At 36.1% G+C, this 24364-nt stretch overlaps 1 protein-coding gene across 6 annotated transcripts in view; it reads right to left on the bottom strand.

Annotated features, from left to right (window-relative positions):
• LRRC7 (leucine rich repeat containing 7) overlaps positions 1–24364 on the bottom strand; it is a 565757-nt gene that overhangs the window by 4627 nt on the left and 536766 nt on the right. For 5 of the 6 annotated variants that reach the window (XM_039474488.2, XM_074381000.1, XM_074381001.1 and 2 more), the window contains one exon: positions 14672–14746. In XM_039474488.2, the coding sequence (XP_039330422.1) occupies positions 14672–14746 (75 nt within the window). The remainder of the gene's footprint in view (positions 1–14671; positions 14747–24364) is intronic. The other variant, XM_074381003.1, reaches the window with a different exon arrangement.

Raw genomic sequence — 24364 nt, 5'->3', positions numbered from 1 at the left:
CATTTGTGTTATTTCTGATCAGTTGGTGATAGAGAGTAAAGAATACAGCATATGGTATATTCTTTTTTCTACTTTTCACCTGTTTCAGACATCAGGAACATAGCGAACTTGAATGAAATAAATTTTAATTCCACTGTAGCTTTGAGGGATGCACTGTGTACCTTAATGCCTTCAATTTGACCAGAAGTTATACCTTCATTGTGAAATTAAAATTGAACTTTAACAATGGAGTTCTTGAATGTCAAATCATAATAATGACTTTCTGAGTATTCAGATTTCTCTATTTGCTGACTCAAACCTAGAATTGCAATGACTTAAAAATCCACTGAGAATTTTCAGGGAATTGTTCAAAATTTAAATATCTCACAGTTTTAGAAATAAAAAATTTTCTAAGATTTGGAGGCCATGAATGGGATATTCTTCATCATCATACCTGACATAATATCAATGTCAAAAAAATATCAGTGTTAAGGGCAAAAGTGGTATAAAACTTAGAAAATCAATCATAGCTGTTAATTTTGAGTGGTACTTTTATCATGAAAGATCTTCAAAGAAGTCTACTCTCAATATGATTACTTTGGCATTTTTTCCAATCAAAGAATGTCTGTTTTGTACTCACTTCTGTAGGCATTGTGCTCGGCACCGGGATGGGAAGTAAGAAAGAGATGAAACAAGTAGGCTCCAATCAAAGAAGCGGCCGTTCAGGAACGCCATTCCTTACGTGCAAATAAGTCATGCACATAACTAAAATTAACATAAAGTGTCTTATGTAGAATGAGCCCTCAGCACATGTATGCTGAACTGAATTACTATCTGAAGAGGGAAACAAAGTCCTAGAGTAGCTCAGAGGAGGGCAAAGAAGAGAGGGACAGCTTCTCTTTGCTGTTTCTCTGGGGCATAGAACAAATACGATTCCCAAAGGACCATGGTCCTTGTGCTGTCTCATTCCTAGAGTCTCCTCCAGTCCTCAGTATGTGAACAGTTGTCTTTTTTCATACAAATTCTGTAACAGTATGTGCAGAGTAAAGCGTTCTAAAACGGTATCTGTGTGGAATCATTTTTCTAAGAAATAAAAAACAAAAACCTGTGAATTGAGAACATAGGCTTTAGTGTGGGAAGCAACCATAAAAATAAACTTACGTAGAGGAGCTATTTTTTTTTTAAACAAGGCATGAGTTCAAAAAATATTTTCTTCAAAAGAAAGAGAGATAGCCCAATATGTAGAACATTTAAACAGCTCTTTTTGAGAGAGAGACAGAGAAAGGGAGAGAGGTGGAAGAAAGATTGCACCCAGAGAACCAGCTTACTTGCCAATACCTTCCGACCCACTGTGCTCATGAAAGCCTGGTGTGAAAACTCCTGGTTTAGACTAATCCCGTTATTTTATAAATGAAAGACCTTAATTTTAAAGAGATCAAACAACTTGTCTGAGGTCAAACAACCAGGGAAAGGGCTAGGGCTGAATCACCTGACACCATAATACTCCTTCTTCTTATTTCTCTCATTACTTCACCAAAATAATACGACCACAATCATGTCATGTGATTTGGGCTAACATTTCACTGGCCATGATAAAATAATGAACATTTTTCTCTTAAAATAATGGTTGCTATATCACCTCCAAACATAATTCTGTTCTTTACGGTAGTTGCTGAGCTGTGATTCCCATTTAGATATCAGGTGTAATTTAACTTATTCTAAAAATATTGATAGAAATAAGATTTAGTCCTAAATTAAAAATTTACAGAAATTCTGAATCTCCATTTTTATTACAGTTTCAACTCTGGCTTAATTTGCTTGTTGTGGCCATAGGTGAGCTTTCTTGAAAGTAGAAAAAAAGTAGGACGTTAGCTTATTTGCTAGGGCAATGCTAGGAGACTTGAGAGGAAATAGATTAAAAAGAATGAAACTGTTAGTAGGTAGGACCTATAACTTTGGTAACTGATTAGACAAGGGTGTAAGAAAAAAACCCAAGGATCAAGCTGTGATGCCATTAACTGAAAATGAAAACCTAGAGGAATAGCAGACTTAAGATAGGAAGACAATGGAGTTTGTGGTACTAACACATGCAAGGGAACCGTTTATCGCCTATTTGGAAATCAGAGTGTGGAGTCAGGAAGGAGGTCAAGGTGGTAGCATCAGCAACAGAGGCTGGGTTTTATTGCACTTTAGTATTAACAGATGGAATGCTGAGAGATTCAGCCTTAAATGAGTTTCAAAGGGAGTATTGTGAAAGAAGGGAAATCTAACTGGGGAAACAGGATGTAGTTGCAGTCTTGGCAGTGTGTATCAGAACTGAAAGATAGTGTTTGTTGTTGACCCATGTATCTAAGAAAATCTGTCTGAGGTGAGGCAGGGAAAGTTGAAACAGTACCAATCCTTCCTTCCAGATGAAGGTGGCTCTAGCTGGATGGCTGAAGTAAAAGATAGAGATTCCCATGGGTATCACTGCATTTAGGGAAGGGTATAAGACACCCTGGGCTCCTGAGAACCCAGACAGGAAGTGATCTGGGAAAGAGTCATCCTGAAGAAGCACCAAGGTAGAGTGCTTATAAGGGCAATAGGAAACCCAAGAGAATCACATCTCTTCTAGTGACACCAATTAACACTATTCTGTGTGTGTGTGCAACACAGAGAAAGAAGTAGAAAAAAGAAAGAGCTGGATTAATTCTGAGCTTAAATGTGGATCTGTTTCTAATAAACCAGGCCTCAAGATGTTGAGAACCACAGTTCAGGTTCTGATTCAGTGCCAGCGAGATCCCTTCTAAAACTTAGATTTTTTTTTTTTTTTTTTTTTGAGACGGAGTTTCACTCTTGTTACCCAGGCTGGAGTGCAATGGCGCGATCTCGGCTCACCGCAACCTCCACCTCCCGGGTTCAGGCAATTCTCCTGCCTCAGCCTCCTGAGTAGCTGGGATTACAGGCACACACCACCATGCCCAGCTAATTTTTTTATATTTTTAGTAGAGATGGGTTTCACCATGTTGACCAGGATGGTCTCAATCTCCTGACCTCGTGATCCACCCGCCTCGGCCTCCCAAAGTGCTGGGATTACAGGCTTGAGCCACCATGCCCGGCCTAAAACTTAGATTTTAATATACCTTTAAAGTACACACCTTTAGTTTTCATGCTTTGTCAGTATAAATGAGAGATCATTAAAAACACATAAATAGAGCTGATCTCCCAGAAAGAAATAAGCAGATTGGCAAATTAGATCACCAAGTCAAATGAACATTAGGACTGAATCTGTAATTCTGGTTCTCAGACATAATTTGGATCTAAATCAGAGCTTTGGTGAAATTTAAGAGGCCTGTTTAAAAAAATCACAACTAGGTGCTGCCTGGGAGTGGCTTTAAAATATCAGAAGGACACTAAAAGAGTTATTTTAGAAAGCTTATTAAAGATCAAATGGGTTAATATACGTCAAGTGCTCACTGCTATTAATATTGTTTCACTTTACTTCCTTGAATTAAAAACATGTAATTTTTATTAAAGAATAAAAAGAGAAAATATCAGAGGAAAAAACTTATTTCCCTTGCTTACTTAGCCCTAATATTTTGAAAATTGAAAACATGAGAATCAGAGAGATTACATGAAATATCAAGATCATACAGATAGTGGCTAGGTAGGAATTTTTGCCAGTTGTTAAATCTCTGTATCTTGATACAATTTGTTTCCTTGGATGTTGTGAGCTTGTAATTAATATTTTAGATTCATTAAATTAATTCACTTTTTAATAGTAATTGAGATATTTCTTGATTATAGAGCATTATATAGGCCTATAGCCAGTGAAAGGCACTGACAAAGGGAAAGGCAAAGGGAGTTTGAGTGGAAGGAGACGATATAATGAATTTCAATTCCAGAGAGCCTTCTGCTTTCATTATTACGACAGAAGAGCAAAATGAATTGACATCGTATTAGTTAACATGAATATGGCTATCAGGCTTACATCTTGGATAGTTCAGGCAGGGAATTCAACAACTATGTTACTATATTTATATAGGGCTTCTCCAGTTAAAATAAAGACCACAAGAATCACAATATTTCAACTAATGGAGTTTTGTGTTTGTTTTTTGGGGGTGTGTTTGAAGAGAAGAAGAAGAGGCTGAGGAAATGAAGGCTGGTAATATGGCAATGTTCATTGAGGGGTATAAACCCCATGATGCTTTGAAAAAATAAATGCATATGATTTACAGGTATATCATGTTAATAAATATATGCATACTATAAATGCAAAAGATGATTTGAAGAATACTAAATTAAAAAAATTAAAATTTATTGCCACATTTGTCTACCTATATGTTTTATATAAACACACTATCATGGTTTGAATAAAATGTGTACATTTTTGAGGAAACTGCAACCTAATAAAAAGTGAGAAATAAATGGCTTATTAAGTTGAAATGAAGTTACCAAGAAAACAAACTAAAAAGGGAAAAAGATATCCTGAAAATTTAATGCTTCAAAAATATGTAATTAATGAGTTTCTAGCTTTAGATGATTTAAAAGTATGAAGGAACATTTTACTGTAATTGTTATTTCCAGAAGATAACCCTCCTTATTTTAATTTTATTTGTTATCTTCTGTGCCACAAAATGTTTTTCAATTGTCTCTTTTCATGATTTAGACATGAAAAGACTGAGGATTAATGAAAATAGTATTTGCAATTCCAACAAAAAGTAGAGCTTTGCAATTATAGCTCATCAATCTATTGTAAAACACGCTTTGTTTCTGTATTTCCTCTCTCCTTTCCTGGATTTATGTTTGATTATCTTCTGGTAAATGTTTTGCTAAATGGAAAAGTTCTGTGTTGGGAAAAGCAGCAAAGGAGAAAGGACTTACAGAGTGCCTACACACATTGGTTATGAGTAACACATAAACAAGGAACAACAAACTGCGGAAGGCCGCAGAGGCCTCTGAGGAGGAAGGCCTCTCCATGCCTCATGTTCTGGTGCAGGGTGACCTCTGTTACCATAAACGTTGTGCTCAAGGACGTAAAACCCCTTCATAGCACTATGACATAGCCAGACTTACAGGCTCCTTGTAAGGTCTGAGTTCTATCAACTGTACATAGATAATAAGCTAAAGATAACCACATGTTCTTGTTTTGTGAAACTCCCAAACCACCACTGTTATCAATCCTTAGGATGATACACCAGTTCCGGCTCACTGATTCACTTCCACCTCACTGATTTACTACACCATCACTCCACCCCTACTCTCTAGATCAAAGTGATTGTAATCAATAAATAGTGTGCATGATCAGAGCTTGGGGCCTTCACTGTCTCTATGAGTAAGAAGTGATGGCCCCCTGGTCCCACTGTCTCTCTTAATCTGTCTTTTTCACATTCCTTTGTCACCACTGAACTCTGGGTACCCACAGGTGACGTAAGGCTGGCTCCCAACATTCTGGCACCCAATGTGTGGGGCTCATGGATTCCCCACAGTTATGGATGTTTATATTGCAGAAACAGTCCAGATTATGTAATTCTCCTAGAAATTCTATTGCATTCTTACTATCCAAAGCTCTAAGCTTAAAAACCAGCTTCAGAGAAGGCTTGACCACAGGGTTGGTGGGATTATCCAACAGGGAGGACAGCACAAATCTTTTTAAACTCTTATAAAAAAATCGGTTTAGAGATATGGGTATGTGATTTCTGATTGATTTAAATTCACCACCCCAGGAATAAGCCTTTTTAAAGGACCAGTACACATAAATTTTGTATTTTAGAGAAATATTAGTACATTGGTATCTTGGACTTTGAATGCCTACACCTCTTAGAATGAGGGAAAACTAAATAGTGCAGCAACCAAATTAGTGCTATAAGAACAAGCCTTCATGTTGTTCAATCCTGATTTCCAGGGATTATGAGAAGGAGGAGGAATCTCAGATAATCATAATTGTGCTTCGCATTAACTAACTAGAATTCTTATTTCAAATTTTAATCTGATAAGAGTACTCTCATTAATTATTGGGATATATTTAGGGCTGAGTATACTCCAAAATCAATAGTACATTGACTCTATGCCAAGCCATTGAAAAATCTTTTCTTTCAAAATCCTGAATTATAGACTTTCAGTTCTTAGAGTTCACATGAAATATTTACATTGGTTTTGTAAATGTGAAAAAGTTTGGAAGTCTTAGTAAGTTTTATCTAGTATTTAAAAAAACCAGTGCAGACAAAACATAAATAAGAATTTCTCTTCTGTGTTAAGTAAACACATGTATTGCAGCTTGAATTTCTCATGAATTAAGGCTCATCAAAGATATGGCAAGATAGAATAGACTAAATTGAAGACTGAATTATTTGAAAAGAAACTCAGGTGTGGAAGTGATAATAAATAGTAAATCTGAATAAATTTATCTATCTGCTCTGATTTTTAAATGCTTGCTTTCTTTTTATCAAATATGTCAAATGATCATCTCCAACAAATGAATTTCCTACCTTGATTTGCAAGCCAATTTCCCAACAAGCCACATTCCTTTACTTTTGCCACAAAAAGAATAACTGCAAAATCAACCCTTAATTTTCAGGGGGCTCTTTGTAGCCAGGCTGGCCTCTATTTTGGTAAAGAGCTTGCTCTTAAATGACAGGCTGGGGTTCATTTTATCAAATGTTTGATATTCAGCTCTTTGTCTCTTCCTGCTTTGGTTCCTGTTGTGGAATTTGGGTGTTATCTATTTCCAGGACTGTATAAAGGCAGGAACTTGGTTACATTCATATTGCATTGTTTACCTTGCTTGGCACAATACTTTGTACACAACAGGCATTTGGTACACATTTTCCAAATAAATAAATAAATAATTAGAAAATGTAATGAATATGATACTAACAGCAAAATTTGCTCCAGAGAATCAGTATTGTGTAATGGTGTGGAAGTTGTCATAATCAAGTGGAATGCCTAATCAATTGTTAAACCAAACCAAACCAAACCAAACCAAACAACATGGCAATAGAGCCAGGTAAGGCCATGAAGACAGGGGTCTCATACTTGTATACTTGATAAAAAAATAAAAAAAACTATCACAAAAGACTGCAAAAACACAACCTTACACAAAAGCCATTGCAACCTTACATAAAAAGCACTTCTGTTGGGACATCTGCCCAGCAATTGGCTGTCCAGTCTTGGACTGGCATTAACCTTGCTATTGATCTTTGTAGCCAAGGATAATTATCTAAAAGTAGTTACATAATCCTCATTTTTCCCTTTAAAAACCACTGCCTTTCTTTACCTTCTTGAATACATACATAGTTTACTATGGCACATGTATTCCCATTTGAATGCTCTATTCCCAAATAAACATCATTTTCTTTTCAAGTGTCTCTCTGTTTGTTATTTAGGTTGACAACAGAAGAACTCAAATAAGTTATTGAACACCTGTCAACGACAGATATCTTGCAGGGTTGCTGTATGATTTAAATGACACAATAAAGACACTTAATGAATATTACTTTTCTATTAGCTAAACTATGAAGGGATAGAGTCACCCTAAAAAACTTAATTTGTTTTATTGGTTTTCATGTTTTGCTAAATACTCAAAATACTTTTTTTGATTTTCAAAAAGTATGTCCTCAATATTTTTATTCGTTTTCAGTGTAAGAACTTTGTATATTATGTACAAAACTAAATGTATAATAATATGCAGCCAAAATCTGGCATATACAACCATATTTTAAAAGAAAATTTAACAATGGGCCCTCATCCTGTAACCTAGGTTGGAGTGAGGTGGCTATCAGAGTTCACTGCAGCCTCAACCTCCTGGGCTTGAGGGATCCTCCTGCCTCAGCCTCTTGAGTAGCTGGAACTACATGTGTGTGTCATCACGCCTGGTTAATTTTTAATTCTTTGTAGTTATGGGGTCTGCTATGTTGCTTAGGCTGGTCTTGAACTCCTGGTCTCAAGCAATCCTCCTGCCTCTGCCTTCCAAAGCATTAGGATTACAGGTATGAGCCACTGCACCTGACAAAAATGTGGTTTTTAAACCTATTTCTAGTTCCCTTCTAATCAAACTGTATTAAACAAAATCATATGCTTCGATGTATTATATCATTATAAGCAATTATTTACCTAAACATTAAGAGTTATGTCATTATTCCCCTACAGTCCCCCACCCTCAATGTCTCTGGAGCTTTTGATGTTTAATCACAAATAGGATAAACTACAGAAATGTGGAACTTACTTGTCTTTGTTGGGAAATGTTTTAGTACAATTTTCCAAAACTTTCAAGTTTATTTCTTTAAGGGTCCAACACTTCATTTTGTAAACAATTTCTCACTCTTTACTTTTTGTAGGTTTTTGTTTATGAAGAAATTTTTAAAAATTCAGAAAATGAACATTAACCCTTTCTTAATGAGTTACAGTAATAGTCGTGAACATCAGCACTCTCTGGGACACAGCCATGACCCAGTTATTTTGTTTCTGTAACAAACATTTCCCGAAGTGTGTTGTGTGGAAGTGGTTAATTGATGTTGGTAAAGAGGACTGTATGATTAAACATGTTGAAAAATATATCTGTAAGATTTCTCAGAGTTCCTAGCCTGTTTAGTACAGTGTAAAATCCTGAAACAAGGGATACAGTATGAAGTGATTCTGAAACTTAGTTGACCATGAAATCTTTTTTTTCAAGATATGTTGAGGGATGCCATTGGGAAAAACTGCTCTATACTGTAAGCACAGAGCTTTCTTTTAAAAGCCAGAAACAATATTTTAGAAGTACAATCTGCTATACTTTTGAAGTCTTGTTTATGGCTTTTAATGAAGTTGTTCTCTTTTGTTTCTGGTTTTTAAAGGAAGTTTCTCTCTTACTACAGAGTGAAGCTGTGGGCTATGACTTCTTGCTTCTGGTAATGAGCCTGGATGGACCCACAGGCTTTCACCTTGGTGGTCTGGATAAAAGACTCCCAAGTATTTCTCTTATGAGTAAAAGGCATGAGATTTACTAGGGCATGGGCTTTGTGGCATTAATTTTGGATCCTCAGAAGCACTTTGTTTGTTCTGTAGCTTATGTTTTTGTTTCTGATAGGTGAGGCTGTTGAATAAGTGAGCTTCACCTAAGCAAGAAAATTCTCTCTGCAAGCTGATCACACCTACTGGTCATTAAGAAAGCCATAAAACTTCTGTTCAGACAAGGAAGCTTTGATTCAGTGTTTGTATATATATCTGTGTACAACAGATCCAACCATACACAGACATTCCATTTAGACTTTTCTTTGTGGAGCCTGAACTTACCACTCCCATTCTGAGCTTTGAACGCTATATCTTGCTTGCTGTCTCCCCCTACCACCATCGCCAGCCTCGCTCCAACTCATCTCCATGCTTGAAATTCTTCCACTCCATGAAAAACTTATTAAAATAGCAGGGTTCCCTTCTTCATGCTCTAACACATGAGTCTGGGGTCTTCCTCCTCAATATTCTCTCCTTTATATTCCATACTCACCCTTTCTAGCATAAACCTCTTACCCCTGCTCCTGAAAACTCATGCCAGTCTAGCCCACAGGTATTCCTCTTCCTCCTCCTCCTTCTTTTCTCTCTGTTAAGCCTGGAGGAACTTCTGCTCTACCAGGAGTAAACCCTCTTCTCTCGATTCCTTCCACAACCAGAGATCTCCATGATCCTCAGTGCTCCCTGCCACAGAGGTCTCCTCACCCATTCCCTCACTGATTCACTGGAGGAGGTAAGAAGAGGAGGGTCTTACATCTTGTATTTTTGTTTGCGAATGGCCATCCTCTCTGCATCCCAGGGTACACACTTTTATATTAATCACTCCATTCTCTTAACACAGCTACATTTATTAGATACATCGCACAATCAAGTACTTTATTAGTTTCCTAAAGAGTACATACATTCATCTTGTCTCCCTAGCTATTAGCTCCCTTAGGATACATGACTTCCCTCCTTTCTATTAAGGGGCTTCTAATGATATTCCCCTTTAAGACACTAATGAGGATGTGAAGTGAAGTTGTCAGTGGTTATGGAACAGAGCAGTGATAATAGGCCTAATGGGCATCAAACCCTATGATTTTGGCCAAGATAAGATGCTCTGAGCCGAACAACTTACCAAAAACTGACTTCAAAAAAGTAAAAAAAAAAAATGTGTAATAATTACTCTGCTAATAGTCCAAGTATTTGTTGATAGACTTATTGTTGACAGTAGTTTCTTGAACTGTGTATATGTAGGGCCAAGGTTCTTTCTAAGATGAGAAAAAAAGAAAAATATCTAGCTTGTTTGAGTTTATTATCTCATTGATTATTCTCTTTTGGCATCTTGAAATACAACCATAGACAAGGAGTATTTTGGATTGCAAATTCCAAAACCCTTAACATGACGGCAAGGTAAAAAAGACTATCAGATTATCTTAAATTAAATACTGTATTTATTTATTTATTTATTTATTTATTTATTTATTTATTTATTGAGACGGAGTTTCGCTCGTTACCCAGGCTGGAGTGCAATGGCGCGATCTCGGCTCACCGCAACCTCCGCCTCCTGGGTTCAGGCAATTCTCCTGCCTCAGCCTCCTGAGTAGCTGGGATTATAGGCACGCGCCACCATGCCCAGCTAATTTTTTGTATTTTTAGTAGAGACGGGGTTTCACCATGTTGACCAGGTTGGTCTCGATCTCTCGACTTTGTGATCCACCCGCCTCGGCCTCCCAAAGTGCTGGGATTACAGGCTTGAGCCACCGCGCCCGGCTTAAATACTGTATTTATATACCTTGTATTAGAGAAACCTGTTTTGGTTACTGGCAAAATCTGGATATCATTAATTCTGTAAGTTATTTAATTTCTCTTCTCCTGACAAAATTAGGCTCATGTATGGAGATGGGGGCGGGCAAATAGAGAGGGTTTGTTTACCTCAAGAAAACAGGGCATACTTACAAGTGGGTTTTAGGTTACACTAGGTTTAGGTTAGGTGAATTTGTTGTTAACTATCAGGCATAATATATTCTTTTTTCCAGTCTGTTCATCTTTTCAACAGAGTAACTATAATTACTAGATTTCCTGTATTCATATATATTTTAAATTATAAAAATATATAATGAATTAGACTGAATTTTTTAGCTGAAAAGAACATTAGGGAAAAGAAACTATGATGATAAATTAACAAAACTGTCATTTCAAATATTGGCAAATTCAGATGGCTCAATCTAACGTATTTTTATAATCCATATGTTTTCAGTGTTTTCTCTTACTGTTGTATAATTGAACTTCACAGAAGGTGAGTTTATGAAAGATCAGTCGCTCTTCCATACATCACACCGTCTTAGAGTAATTATAATGTGTCTATTCTGGGAAAATGAATCATAAAATGACAGAAAAACTAAGTGAATATGTTTTAATTAACATCATCCTGTATTGCATAGATCTTCATGTAATTAAAATAACATGGTCATAATATAACAGCAGAATAAGAAGAGAGTGGGTGGTAAAAAGAGTTACAGAGAAAGAAAGAGATCTAATAAATTCTGGGTTTGGAAGAGGAATTGGGAAAGGTATATCTCTTGTGCTCTCTTATATATCTTTTGCTATTTGCTATTGGGTTAGATTAAACCCCAAAAGTGTTGTCACTTAGGGAAGGCTATTCTTTTTTCCTTTCTTTTACTTCAGTTCTCCAGGTTGAACATTGCTATTAAGCTTTATAAATGAATGTGCTCCATTAAAAACACATGATTCTGATATTTTAAGTGATCGATAATTCAATGTTATTAACCTATTTCCCCCCAGCATTCTTTAAACTGAGACAATAGTAATTATAAGTAGATAAAAATATAGCTTTTCTTCTTAGCTTCTGACGTTGCAAACAATTTCATTTTAGGATTAGCCATTCTCGTTTCTTTCAGAAAGTATAACTGGCTATATGTGCTTTTCAATTAGTATGAATGAAACTGTAAATACATAATTTATTTGACTAAAGTCTATGTACTTTTTTCTTTATTGCAAATGGGCTTTGATTTTATTGGACTAGGTACAAGTGAGTTCTATAGAAAAATAAAGTGGCACATCCTTGATAGTCATTTGTGGAGAGAAGAGACATCTTGGGTGTAGCATTTCTGCAGTATTCCTGGCTTAAAATTTCTTCTTACTTCTTGCATGAGGAATCCATTTCCGTGCACTTTGCTGCTGTTATATACCTCTCCAGGATTATAAATACTGAACCTTCATAGTGCTCTTGTCCTCACATATAATTCTAGAATTTCATAGCCAGAAAAGAGCATTCTAGTACCTTGCAAGGAGACACTTTATTTATTTTTTTGAGACAGATTCTTGCTTTATTTTTATTTTTTTGAGACAGATTCTTGCTCTGTCACTAAGCCTGAAGTGCAGTGGCACAATCACAGCTCACTGCATCCTCCAACTCCTGGGCTCAAGCAATTCTCCCACCTCAGCCTCCCTAGTAGCTGGGATTGCAGGTGCTCAGCACCTGCAATGGTTAATTTTTAATTTTCTGTAGAGAAGAAGTGTCACTGTGCTGCCAAGGCTGGTCTTAAACTTCTGACTTTAAGCCATCTTCCTGCCTCTGCCTCTCAAAGTGGTGGGATTACAGGTATGAGCCATCATGTCTGGCCTGACACTAACCTAGGTTCCCATCTGCAAGATATACTGTGTATAATACTTAAGTATATAATACTTAAGTATACATTGTATTGTATACTTTGTATACAATACTTAAGTATACATTTCTGAATTCTAGCAAAAGGAAAAAAATCTTTCTTTTGCTACTTCTGTCATAGAGTAAGGAACTCTGCAACCTTGGCTCAGGCTATAGCATACTTCTCTACCCAGTCTCACATTCTAGTAGGTAAGAGATACGAGATTAATTGGCTATATTTTTTTTCCTAGACCATAGAATTTAAAATAATTTCTTTGAAATTCAGTGGAGAAAAAAGTTAACTATTTCCTTTGTTAATGACTAGTATTTACCAAATGTTAGGGGGTTATGTTGTTAGTTTATTCTTGGCTGTTTTTCACTCAATTCATGCAATTTTCAAAGAGTTGAACTTCTGAACTGGGAGGGATCTCAGATATAATATAAACAGCAGTTCATTTTACACATAACGAATTTGAGGCCCATAGACATGGTGCAAAATATCTAAGATCAAAGGACTAGTTAGGCTATCCAAAAATATGGAACTTCCATAATAGGGTGTTAGAGAAAAATCTTATTTATTTATTTTTGTTTGTTTCTCTGCTCTAGCTCAAAAATACCAACTGCTATATGCATCTTCTGCCTACATAGAATGAACTCAGGCCTGCTGGGTGGTGTTTCTATTGTGACACTGGCACAATAGTAGCTTAAACTCTTTTCAGAGAACTATCATTTTTGAAAATGTGAGTAGCTGATCATAATCTTGCTAATTAGTTTAAGACATTTCTGAGAGGCTGGGCTTGGTGGCTCATGCAGTAATCCCAGCACATTAGGAGGCGGAGGCAGGTAGATTACCTGAGGTCGAGAGTTTGAGACCAGCCTGACCAACATAAAGAAACCATGTCTTTACTAAAAATACAAAAATTAGCTGGACATGGTGGCACATGCCAAATCCCAGCTACTTGGAGGCTGAGGCAGAAGAATTGCTTGAACTCCTCCGGGAGGCGGAGTTTGCAGTGAGCCAAGATTACGCCATTGCATTCCAGCCTGGGTAAAAAGAGTGAAATTCTGTCTCAAAAAAAAAAAAAAAAAAAAAAAAATTCTGAGAATAAAATGTTAAAGCAATCTTAGGATTTCTACTTTTCGAGAACTTTCTGAGAGAGCTCAGTACATTGGAGATAGAAGATCTCCTCGGAGTCCTCAGAGCTGACTTGAGGGTATCCTTGCATTCCTTAACTATGTGTGTATAGCTGACCTAAGGTTTCTTTTTCACATGTCCTGTCTTCTCAGTGAATGTAAATCTTCAGTATATTATGTTGAACCATTTTACAATTGTTGCAAATGGTCAAATATTAGTAATATCAGGTAGTTTCACCTATTTACATAATGGGAAATTTCTGGGATCCTGAGTCAAAATGCTGAATCTTAAATACATCAACCATGCTTAAGAGTTTTTTCTTGGAATGTAGAAAATGATTATGCATCTCTTAGAAAGTAGTTATGTAAAGTATTTGCTTAATTACTTATTGGAGAGATTCTTTTTTGATATGCAGAGGTTTAAGTTAGTGAAAGGCCTTTTCTATCACACAGTGCATTTTAAAAAGTCATCTTATACACAGCTAAACTTTTGTTTACCTAAGCAGGGGTAGGAGAAGAATATATTACGTATTTCACAGCAGTCAAACGACAGTAAGCCTGTAGTTGAGAAATTAAATATGGACCATTTCCTTCTCCCTCATGAAAACCACACAGACACTGTGTTTGGGCACTTACTCTTACCTTCACTTGATAACTATGTATACATTCATATATATATATTTCTTATACAATCAAGTAATTCCATTCAACAAAAATATGCAAAATACCTGTCATGTGCCAAGTACTGTAAGGTGCTAGGGTCATATGGTTCTGTCAGACTGAATTGTTTTTGATTTGACTTTCAGCCCCAAAACAATAAAGGCAAATAAGCAATGTGAGAAGGACTTATTTTCAATTGTTCAATTCAAAACACTTAACTTGGTAACATGGTTACATATTTGTTTCAGTATTGCCATTTGCATGCACTTCTTTTATCTCTCTTACCTGAAGGATCTTATCACCAGGCTGCAGTAGGTTTGATGCTGGTCCATCAGGCTGAACCCTAGTAACAAAGATACCCTATAAGTCAGAAGTAACAGAGGTTAGGATTCTATTACCAAGAACCGGGCCTACTTAAACAAATCTTTATTCATATAGAAAACAGTGAAAACAGATTCAGAAACAGTTTATGTATGTAGGCTTCAAAGATTATTATAGTTTTTTAAGCAAGGCAGCACTCTCCAAACCAAGTTTAAGAGAAGCAACATTTTTGCTTGTAAAAAGAAGTTTATCTTGTTTTGAAAGTGCAATTATGATTTATAAATTGATCTCATGGCATATTCTTAATGATTTTTTTCTTAAATCATTTGAAATGTGATACTGAACCATCGTTTGTATAAGTTCTGAATTTGCCTTAAGTTATTCTACTTAAACATGTCATTAAAGGTAGTTGAAGGTATTGGAAAAAGTGTCTCCTATTTGATAGGTTCTAAGTTCAATATGCACTTTACTAGAATTACATATACATTCCGGTTTATTTTAATGCATATTGTTTCATATGTTACTGAGAATTTTAATATAAAATGCATATGAACATATTAAACATAGGCAAACTGGAACATGCATTTTAAATAAAGTTTATGACTATATGGTCATAAAAATCCTTAAATTGATTAATGCAGTTTATAAAAAAGCAAATCAATTTTGTTGACCATGTACATAAAGAAAACATATTGAATGTCTACCACATGCTGGGCCTGTATGGCTCATGATATAGAAATCTACAGAATCTAGTTTTAGGCTTTAATGAGCTCATAATCTAGTGGAAGAGAAGTCAAGAAAAGCAACAATTATAAAACATTGTGACAAGTGTTATGACAGAGGTATAACAGATTGTTAAAAAATGTACCCAGCTTATATTTGTGTGTTAGATCTAGGTATAAAAGATTGTTAAAAAATGTACCCCGCTTATATTTGTGTGTTAGATCTTCCAAGAGGAGAAGACACCTGATAGCTGAATCATAAAGAACGTGCAAAAGGCATCCACAGAGGTAAGGGGAGGAAAGCTGTTGCAGACACAGACCATAGCACATAAGTGAGTGTGCCTGTTATATTTGGGAAATTGCAAATGGTTCTGCTATGGCTGGAGTGCTGATGGAAGGGTGGCAGTGGATGGGGTTGGGAGTGTGGCAGAGGATCAGGCCAGAAGTAGGTTAGAACAAGATTAAGCCGGCCTTTCATAAACCTTCTTATCAATTAAGGTGCTACTAAAAGATTTTAAGCATGATGGTGATAAGATTTTAATTGATATGCAAACAATGAACTGATGAATGGATAAAGAAAATGTGGTATACATCTATATAATGAAATATTATTTGGCAATAAAATGGAGTAAAGTATGGAAACATGCTACAACATAGAAGAAAACATTATGAAAACATTATGCCCAGAGAAAGAAACAAGTCACAAAATGCCAAATATTATATATTCCATTTATATGAAATGTCAAGAATAGGCAAATGCATAGAAACAGAAAGCAGATTAGCATTTGACAGTAGCTGGGGAACTGTTAACATGTAAAGAGTTTCTTTTTGTACAAAATAAAAATGTTCTGAAATTAGGTAATCATAACGGTTGCACAACTCTGAATGCATAAATCACTTATTTGTACACTTTAAAAGGGTGAATTTTGTAGTATAGGAATTATATTTCAATATAGCTGTTAATAGTTTTTTATTCCTAAGAATTATTAAAATAGAAGACAATATTTTAATATTCTTGCCTATTATTTAGAAAAGCATGTTATTTGCTGATCTTTAAACATAATAACTCACTTAAACTCATAACTGTGTGTGTGTGTGTGTGTGTGTGTATATATATATGTAAATGGTTTAATAAACAGATCTAAACTAAAATACTTTTACTTGTGTTTTCACTTGACTTTTCAGAAGTTTATGAAACTTATTAATTTAAGTCTTTTGAATGATTTTTATCTTTCAGATTTTAATCTGTTTTCCTACTTATTTAAAGATGAAACTACAGATAGGCATTAAAATTTATAGAAAACTGTATAACTTTTAAGCAAGTTATTAGACTTCTAGGACTTAAGGATATAACTGGATAAATATGCAATATACATGTGCTAATATGTTCATCATAGTATTACTTGCAATAACAAAAACTACAAACCATATCTAACAGTCTAATAACAGGGCATTGATTAAAGACATTATAGTAAATCCATACAATAGAATGATATGTGGTCATTAAAAGTGAAATTAAACATTGTATGTGGTGGTATGCTATTTTGGCTGAGATGTGTTTATATATATGTATGTATATTTGTGTGGGCAACAATCTGCAAGGCCTAAACATTAACAGTGGTAATACTAGGTAATGGGACATCAGATATATTTTTTCCTTTTTGCTTATTTGTGTTTTCTTATTTTTCTACAATGATTATGCACTACTTATAGGATTAAGAAAATAAAACAAAATTTAAAAATTTGGGTTAATGGTGGCACTCAGTAGTGATGCTTTAATAGCTTTGGCCAATTCAATTGTACAAATGGTCTATTCAAAAGACAAAAGAAACTAGTTGTTTGAAAAAAGACAGTTAAGTAAGACTCAATTATTAATCCACTAGACCCATGCACAGCACTAGTTGTGACAACAAATATAATCCACACGGTTCTTTCCACAGTGGGCAAATAGCTCTCATATTCCATCATTTGAAGAGACTATACATACAATCAGTCCTCCTGGTAGCCCCTCCTTTGCTACTGCGTCTCTGTACAATAGGCAGAATGACTCTGTTGCCCAAAATAAGCCACCACATCTCTGATTGCTGGAAGTGAAGTTGTTTTGACTATTATTTTATCTCAGCAGTCAAAATGTCTGCTACCCAGTTAATTTAGATTGCCTTTCTTTAGCTCATTGTACAGGAACAGTTTTTCATAATGTTTGTATGAATCTGGATCATAGGAACTGAATTATGGCCATTGTATCTACAATGCTGGGAGGAACTAGCAACACTCCACACCTGACTGCTGAGAGAATATAAACGTGGTGTCTGTGGCAGGTTTAATTTCACCTATCACCTGGCTCTGGAGGATTCAACCTCTGTTCTGAAGACTTGCTTTGCTTACTCTTATGGTGGCCTGAGTCTCCTAAAGTATGTATTGCTTTTTTCCTAAAGCTTTATTATTTCATTTTATCATGTCTTTTCAATGAATAAACTTCATCAAGTAAGACCAATTGGTCCTGCCCATTGGTATAGTTTCCTCTTTTCCACATATATCCTATCAGCCAGCATACTGCCACATCAATACAAATGGAAAGCAATGACTCCATTTGATCATGGTCTGTAGCATTCACTATTTGTGGAGGTGGAATGTTTCCCAAGACTGTCTGCAAAGGTCAGTGCCCCAATTTTTCATTGTATTTAGGCATATAAACATTGCTATATGAAAGAGGCCAGATAAATCTAAACCCATTTTGCCATTTTGTGATCTCTTCTATGATGAATATTGATGAGAAATGTGAAAATGTTGACCCTGTTTTGAAAAAGCTCATTGTAGGAACGTGTCACCCTTTTAACAACTCATTTTATCCTGAGATTTTAAAGAATACTTTGGCACTGATGACAGAATTTGCTGGGAAGTCATCAGTCTGTTTGTATTCTAAAAATTAGAAATAATATCTTTCTACTGTGCTGAAAAGTTAACTCCTAACTTCCAAACAAGAAGAAACGGACTTGTGTGTATCAAAGATCCAAATAATGGCATCTTATAAATCTTTTAACTCTGCTAGCAAGATCTTAAATGTGTTCAGTTTCTTGTAACATTTGGCAGAGTGCTAAATGAAGGACAAATTCTGATGCAATACATTTAAAACTAGCGACATAATGCATTAATGTAGGTCAAGATGAAAAATTATAACAGCCTATTATTGCATAGCACTCTTTATCATAAAACTGCTATTATATAATAACCTATAAAACCAGGAGCTAAAAGTAGCAGCAACTTTAATTTCAAATTTAATTTACATACCATGAAGCATTCTCTCTGTTTCTGTCAAGTCCCACAGGAAGGGGCTTAATAACTCTCTTCTTCAATGAGGCAGTATGTATTAGTTTTCTACTGCTGCTACAAAATACTGTAAACCTAGTGTCTTAAAACATCACAAATTTACTATTTTACTGTTCTGTAGGTTAGAAGTCCAAGATAGGGTTCATTGGGCTAAAAAAAAAGTTTTGGTAGGGCTGCATTTTTTTCTAAAATCTTTAGGGGATAATCCATTTCTCTGCCTTATGTAGCTTCTAGGAAATGTCTACATTCCTTGGCTCATGACCCCCTTCTTCCATCTTCAAAGCTAGCAATGACGTATGTCTCTGACCATTGTTTCTGCTGTCACATCTCCCTTTGACTGCAGTTAGGAAAGATTCTCCATTTTTTTTTCCCTATTTTTCTTCAATGCTCTTAAGGGGGAGAAAGATTCTCCATTTTAAGGACCCATGTGATTACACTGGGCCCATCTGCATAATTCAGGGCAATCATCTCATCTCAAGGTCCTTAACTTCATCACATTTGCAAAGTCCTTTTTGTCATGTAATGTAACATATTCAGAGTTCTGAGAGTTAGAATTTTTTTTCTTGAGACAGGGTCTTATTCTGTTGCCCAGGCTGGAATGCAGTGGCATGATCATGGCTCAATGCAGCTTTTGCCTTCTGGGCTCAGGTGATCCTCCCACCTCAGCCTCCTGAGTAGCTGCGACTAGAGGCATGCGCCACCATACCTGGCTAATTTTTGTATTTTTAGTAGAGACAGGGTTTCATCATGTTGCCCAGGCTGGTCTTGAACTTTTAAACTCAAATGATTCACCCCACCTCAGCCTCTCAAAGTGCTGGAATTACAGGCCTGAGCCATTGTGCCCAGCCAGGGATGTTTTTGAGAAGCCATTTTTTCTGGCTACCACGCTGTGCAAGTAGTGGTCAAGAGCAGAGCTCTTGAGTTTACCTGTCTGTGTTCACCATCTACAATTGTTGACCTTGTGCAAGTTAACTTCTATGGACTTAACTTTTCCTTATCAGTGGGTTAATAATGGTACATACTTCACAGAATTGTTAGATGAGGTGACTGAGCGCATATAAAATAGAACAATGGATGACACTCAGTATAGTGTCCATAAATGTTACTGTAATTATCAAAATCATGAAACTCAGCCAGGCACGGTGGCTCACTCCCTTAGTCCCATCACTTTGGAAGGCTGCGGTAGACAGATCACTTGAGCCCAGGAGTTTGAGACCAGCCTGAGCAAAATGGCGAGACCCCGTCTCTATTATTATTATTATTTATTTATTTATTTTATTTATTTTTTATTTTTTATTTTAATTTTTTGAGACAGAATTTCACTCTTGTTACCCAGGCTGGAGTGCAATGGCACAATCTTGGCTCACTGCAACCTCCGCCTCCTGGGTTCAGGCAATTCTCCTGCCTCCGCCTCCTGAGTAGCTGGGATTACAGGCACGCGCCACCATGCCCAGCTAATTTTTTGTATTTTTAGTAGAGACGGGGTTTCACCATGTTGACCAGGATGGTCTTGATCTCTCGACCTCGTGATCCACCCGCCTCGGCCTCCCAAAGTGCTGGGATTACAGGCTTAAGCCACCGCACCCGGCCTTTATTTTTATTATTTTTTTTAACATCTGAAACTCAATCTACAATTCAAGGTTTTTAATCCAGCAAAGCCCACATTGAGAATTTCTGAGTCTCCAACTATACCAGATTTATTGGCAGGAAAAATTCTTTTCCTGTCTGGTTAGCATATATTGAAAGGCCAATATTTGCCATCTTTCCTTTGAATTCCTAACAAGTAAGGGGATTGGCACCTCTTATTTAGGGAAGGGGATGAGAAGGGGCTGGAAAGTTCCTCCTGCCTCATCTATGGTTTCCTGGTGGTGGCTCACTGTGAGAATGGCTCCAGTTGCTGTTCACTTTTAGTAATGGACAGGGGTCCCACTGCAGGGTTTTCTGATAGTTTTTAACAACGTTCAGGGACTACTTCCTTTAGTAGCTTCAAGTCAGAAGTATCGTTACTATAGCCTTTATACTAATGGCTAATAGAATCCACTGTAGTTAGTGGCTTGTGGCATCTCTGAGTGGGTTTTTCTTATGTCCCTCACCTCAGGTTCTTCAGTGACTTGAAAGCACAATGGCTTTCCTTCTGGACCCCCTCTAGAGGGTATCTCACAGCAGAGCAACATGGTAGGTGCTGCAAGCTCCTTTCAAAAGAGTATAAATCTTTGCTCTTCTCAGACACCAGCATTCGGACGTGTTTGAGACAGGCACAGACCCTGTGGATTCACGTGTCATAGAGGGACTTCTCCAGGTCTGAACCAAAGCTAATCGAGAGAGGGCTAGCTGGATGCGCCACACAGGCATGATCTGTTGCCATTTCCTATTTCCACCTCACTTAAAAACTATTAATAGTCTTCTTACAAGTCATAAATGATTATTCCAGAAGTATCCATAATGGGTTTATAGAAAGTTTTGCTTTTCACAAGTAATTTTGGAAAAGGATAAGTTTGGGAGGCTTCTTGCATGTTAAGATATGACCTTGCCTTACTCGTTGCCTAGCTTATGCATCTCTGGACTTAAAGCTTAAAGGACTTAGAAAGTTAGTTTACAAGGCCAACACTTAACATTCTAAGTTTAGAGGAGAAAGGAACTTTATATGGCTTTCTAATGATGAAGGTGAATGATTGTGACAGTCTCAGCTATTGTAAATGTGGACACGAAAATAGAACTTGTCTTAAGGGACCTACAACTTCAACTTATGAAATATGCTTTTCTTTAAAATTCTGAAAAGTCTTGGCTCTAGCTGATGCTAAGAAATTGGTTTCTAGAAAGACTATATCTCAAGTAAAAATGATATACAATTACAATTCAGAACACATTGGTTAAAAATAGCATATAGTATTTCATGCATTCATATAATTATGGAAGTTCAAAGAGTGTTTCTAGAGGTAAAACTGACTCATGAAAAGAGCAAATAGAGATTCAATAGCTTTTAAGGGGAAATTATTTTTTTCCTAAAAATGTGGCAAATTAATATTTTCTTTCATAATGTGGGCAATGTTGATATGAAGCTATATTGTGGCTTGGAGAAGCAATATTAAGTATACATAAAAGCCGATATTTATTTAGTCCCTGTAAGTATTAGAACACTTGACATATAAAGGGTAAAGGCATTATCAATCGTGCTCCTCGCCATGATCAAAAGTGTGATGACAAAGTATTTTAAGGTTGATTGCTACGCATCAAGTTTTAGGCTTTGAATAATGTGCTACCTTAGCAACTGAGAAATTTATATGCAGCAAGAGAAGAGATTTATCCTATGTCCACTAGAAGTTAAGAGAGAGGAGAAGTAAAGGAAGAAGAGTAAAAGAGAGAGAGAGAAAGAAAGGGACGCTGACAGCTGACTATGATGCTTCCATGAATGGCTGCACTTAGCTCACAAAACAGTTAAATGTAAAATCCATAAAATATGAACAGAAAGGAGAATTGCTTTAGAAACACAGAAGATTTGAGGCAGAGATAAAAGTAAAAATTCTGCGACTAAAGTCTTCTAAAAATTTAACAAAAATCTTATGCATAGATGTTTAAGGGAATTTCAGTTTCATTAATTTTTTAAAAAGTAAATATTAAAATGGAAATCCCTTGGTTGCTTTTGTAAAAAAATTTATTAATAATGCATTGGAGCAACAGAGACTAGTACAAACCATAGAAATGGATTATGGGATCACAAATCTCTTAGTGGCAATATAATGAAATGTAATATTCTAGCAAAATAAATACACATTGTACGGTCTTTGGACTTGCATTGTTCTTTTAGGTCATTATAAAAGTTTGTTTAGTGCCAACTATATATTTATATTGTTTTCAAGATGGTGGTCTTCAGACCTGTTAAAAACAACCAAAAATAAGCAATTCATTCCTGTTTCCTCTCAGATTGCTTTTAGAAATGATATATAACTACTAGAAATTTTTTGTAGTTTGATAATGATAATTGTGGGCTGTTCTCTTTTAGATATTTTGGTTTTGGTTACTTTATAATTAAATTTTATTAACTGCTTAGTATTTCTACTATTATTTAACAATTAAACATCTCTGGGATGTCTATCTATTGTGACTGAAAGTCCATTTGCATCCTGTTTATTTCTTGGTGAAATTCTTGAGCTTAAAAAAGAATTTTTGTTACTTCATTGTCATATGTTTTCTTAAAAGTCAATAATCATATATATATATATATATATATATATATATTTTTTTTTTTTTTTTTTTTTTTTTTTGAGACGGAGTTTCGCTCTTGTTACCCAGGCTGGAGTGCAATGGTGCGATCTCTGCTCACTGCAACCTCCACCTACTGGGTTCAGGCAATTCTCCTGCCTCAGCCTCCTGAGTAGCTGGGATTACAGGCATGTGCCACCACGCCCAGCTAATTTTTTTTATTTTTAGTAGAGACGGGGTTTCACCATGTTGACCAGGATGGTCTCGAACTCTTGACCTCATGATCCACCCGCCTCGGCCTCCCAAAGTGCTGGGATTACAGGCGTGAGCCACCGCGCCTGGCACTCAATAATCATATTAATTCACTTACAATCCTTATGGATTTCTAGACTCAGAAAAAAAAAATGAAATATTTATCATTTATTTTATGAATCCCTTAAAGCCTGTATTTAATATGAGACCCCAACTTGTGGTAAATATTTGAATTGCTAAGCTTTGTACAGTTTACTGATTCTGTCTGAGCCCCTAATGGCTTTTCCTCTTGGCTTCACAAATAGCATAAAATAGTAGAAATGATTAAAAACAGGAGTGGGAACTGTAGGAGCCTGTGTATTCTTCTTTTTAGTTATTCTTAACATAGTATTGATAATCAGGTTTCTGATGATCATTCCCCTGCAGGCTCCCTCAAAGTCCCTTTGGTTGCGTAATTTTTTGACACTATCTGCACTATTTTAAAATACTGAGTTGAAAAGTGAAGAATTCAGTGAAACTTTCTTTAACCATTCTGCAAAAATAAGGTTTCTGAAGTGAAAAATTGCTTTGCTGTAAGCTATATTTAGTCAAACTGATTCTCATATGTTTAATATGGTTTTATTTAATGGCTAACCCATCATTATATGGTCAGAACATGCTAGAAGTATTTCTTAGAGGTGGCTCAAGAAGTCAAAATGGCTGGGGGCAAGTTCCAGAAGACACTACAGTTGTGAATTCCTGATATGTTGACCAAAAGAGTAGCTCTTAGGCCAAGGCTGTGCATAGGTGGTGTGGAGTAGAATGACAGAGGTGGGGAATCACATTTATTCTCTGTATTTATATAATTATTTACAATTTTAGAGTGCTGATATTTTCATTCATTACCATGTATTTTTAGAAAGGTGTAGAAAAAGAAAAAGGACAGTGTAGTTGTACACATCTGAGACTGAGAGTGTACTGCAAGGAGGATAATCATGCCACACAGAGTAAAAGCATTGAGACTGCCTGTGGCTGATGAATGAAAGCGTAACAGATCACATTCAGCAGAACCAGCAAAAGATTTAGAAGTAAAAGTAATTCTTGATTCTCTCTTTGACTTTTTGGCCATTCTCACTTTATGGCCCAGAGATGAACATCTCAGGGAACTGAAGCCACC

Source organism: Saimiri boliviensis, chromosome 11 (genome assembly GCF_048565385.1).
Source record: "Saimiri boliviensis isolate mSaiBol1 chromosome 11, mSaiBol1.pri, whole genome shotgun sequence".
In the NCBI taxonomy this organism is placed as follows: domain Eukaryota; kingdom Metazoa; phylum Chordata; class Mammalia; order Primates; family Cebidae; genus Saimiri; species Saimiri boliviensis.
The sequence above is the reverse complement of the archived record's forward strand: the minus strand, read 5'-3'. Positions and strand labels throughout refer to the sequence as shown.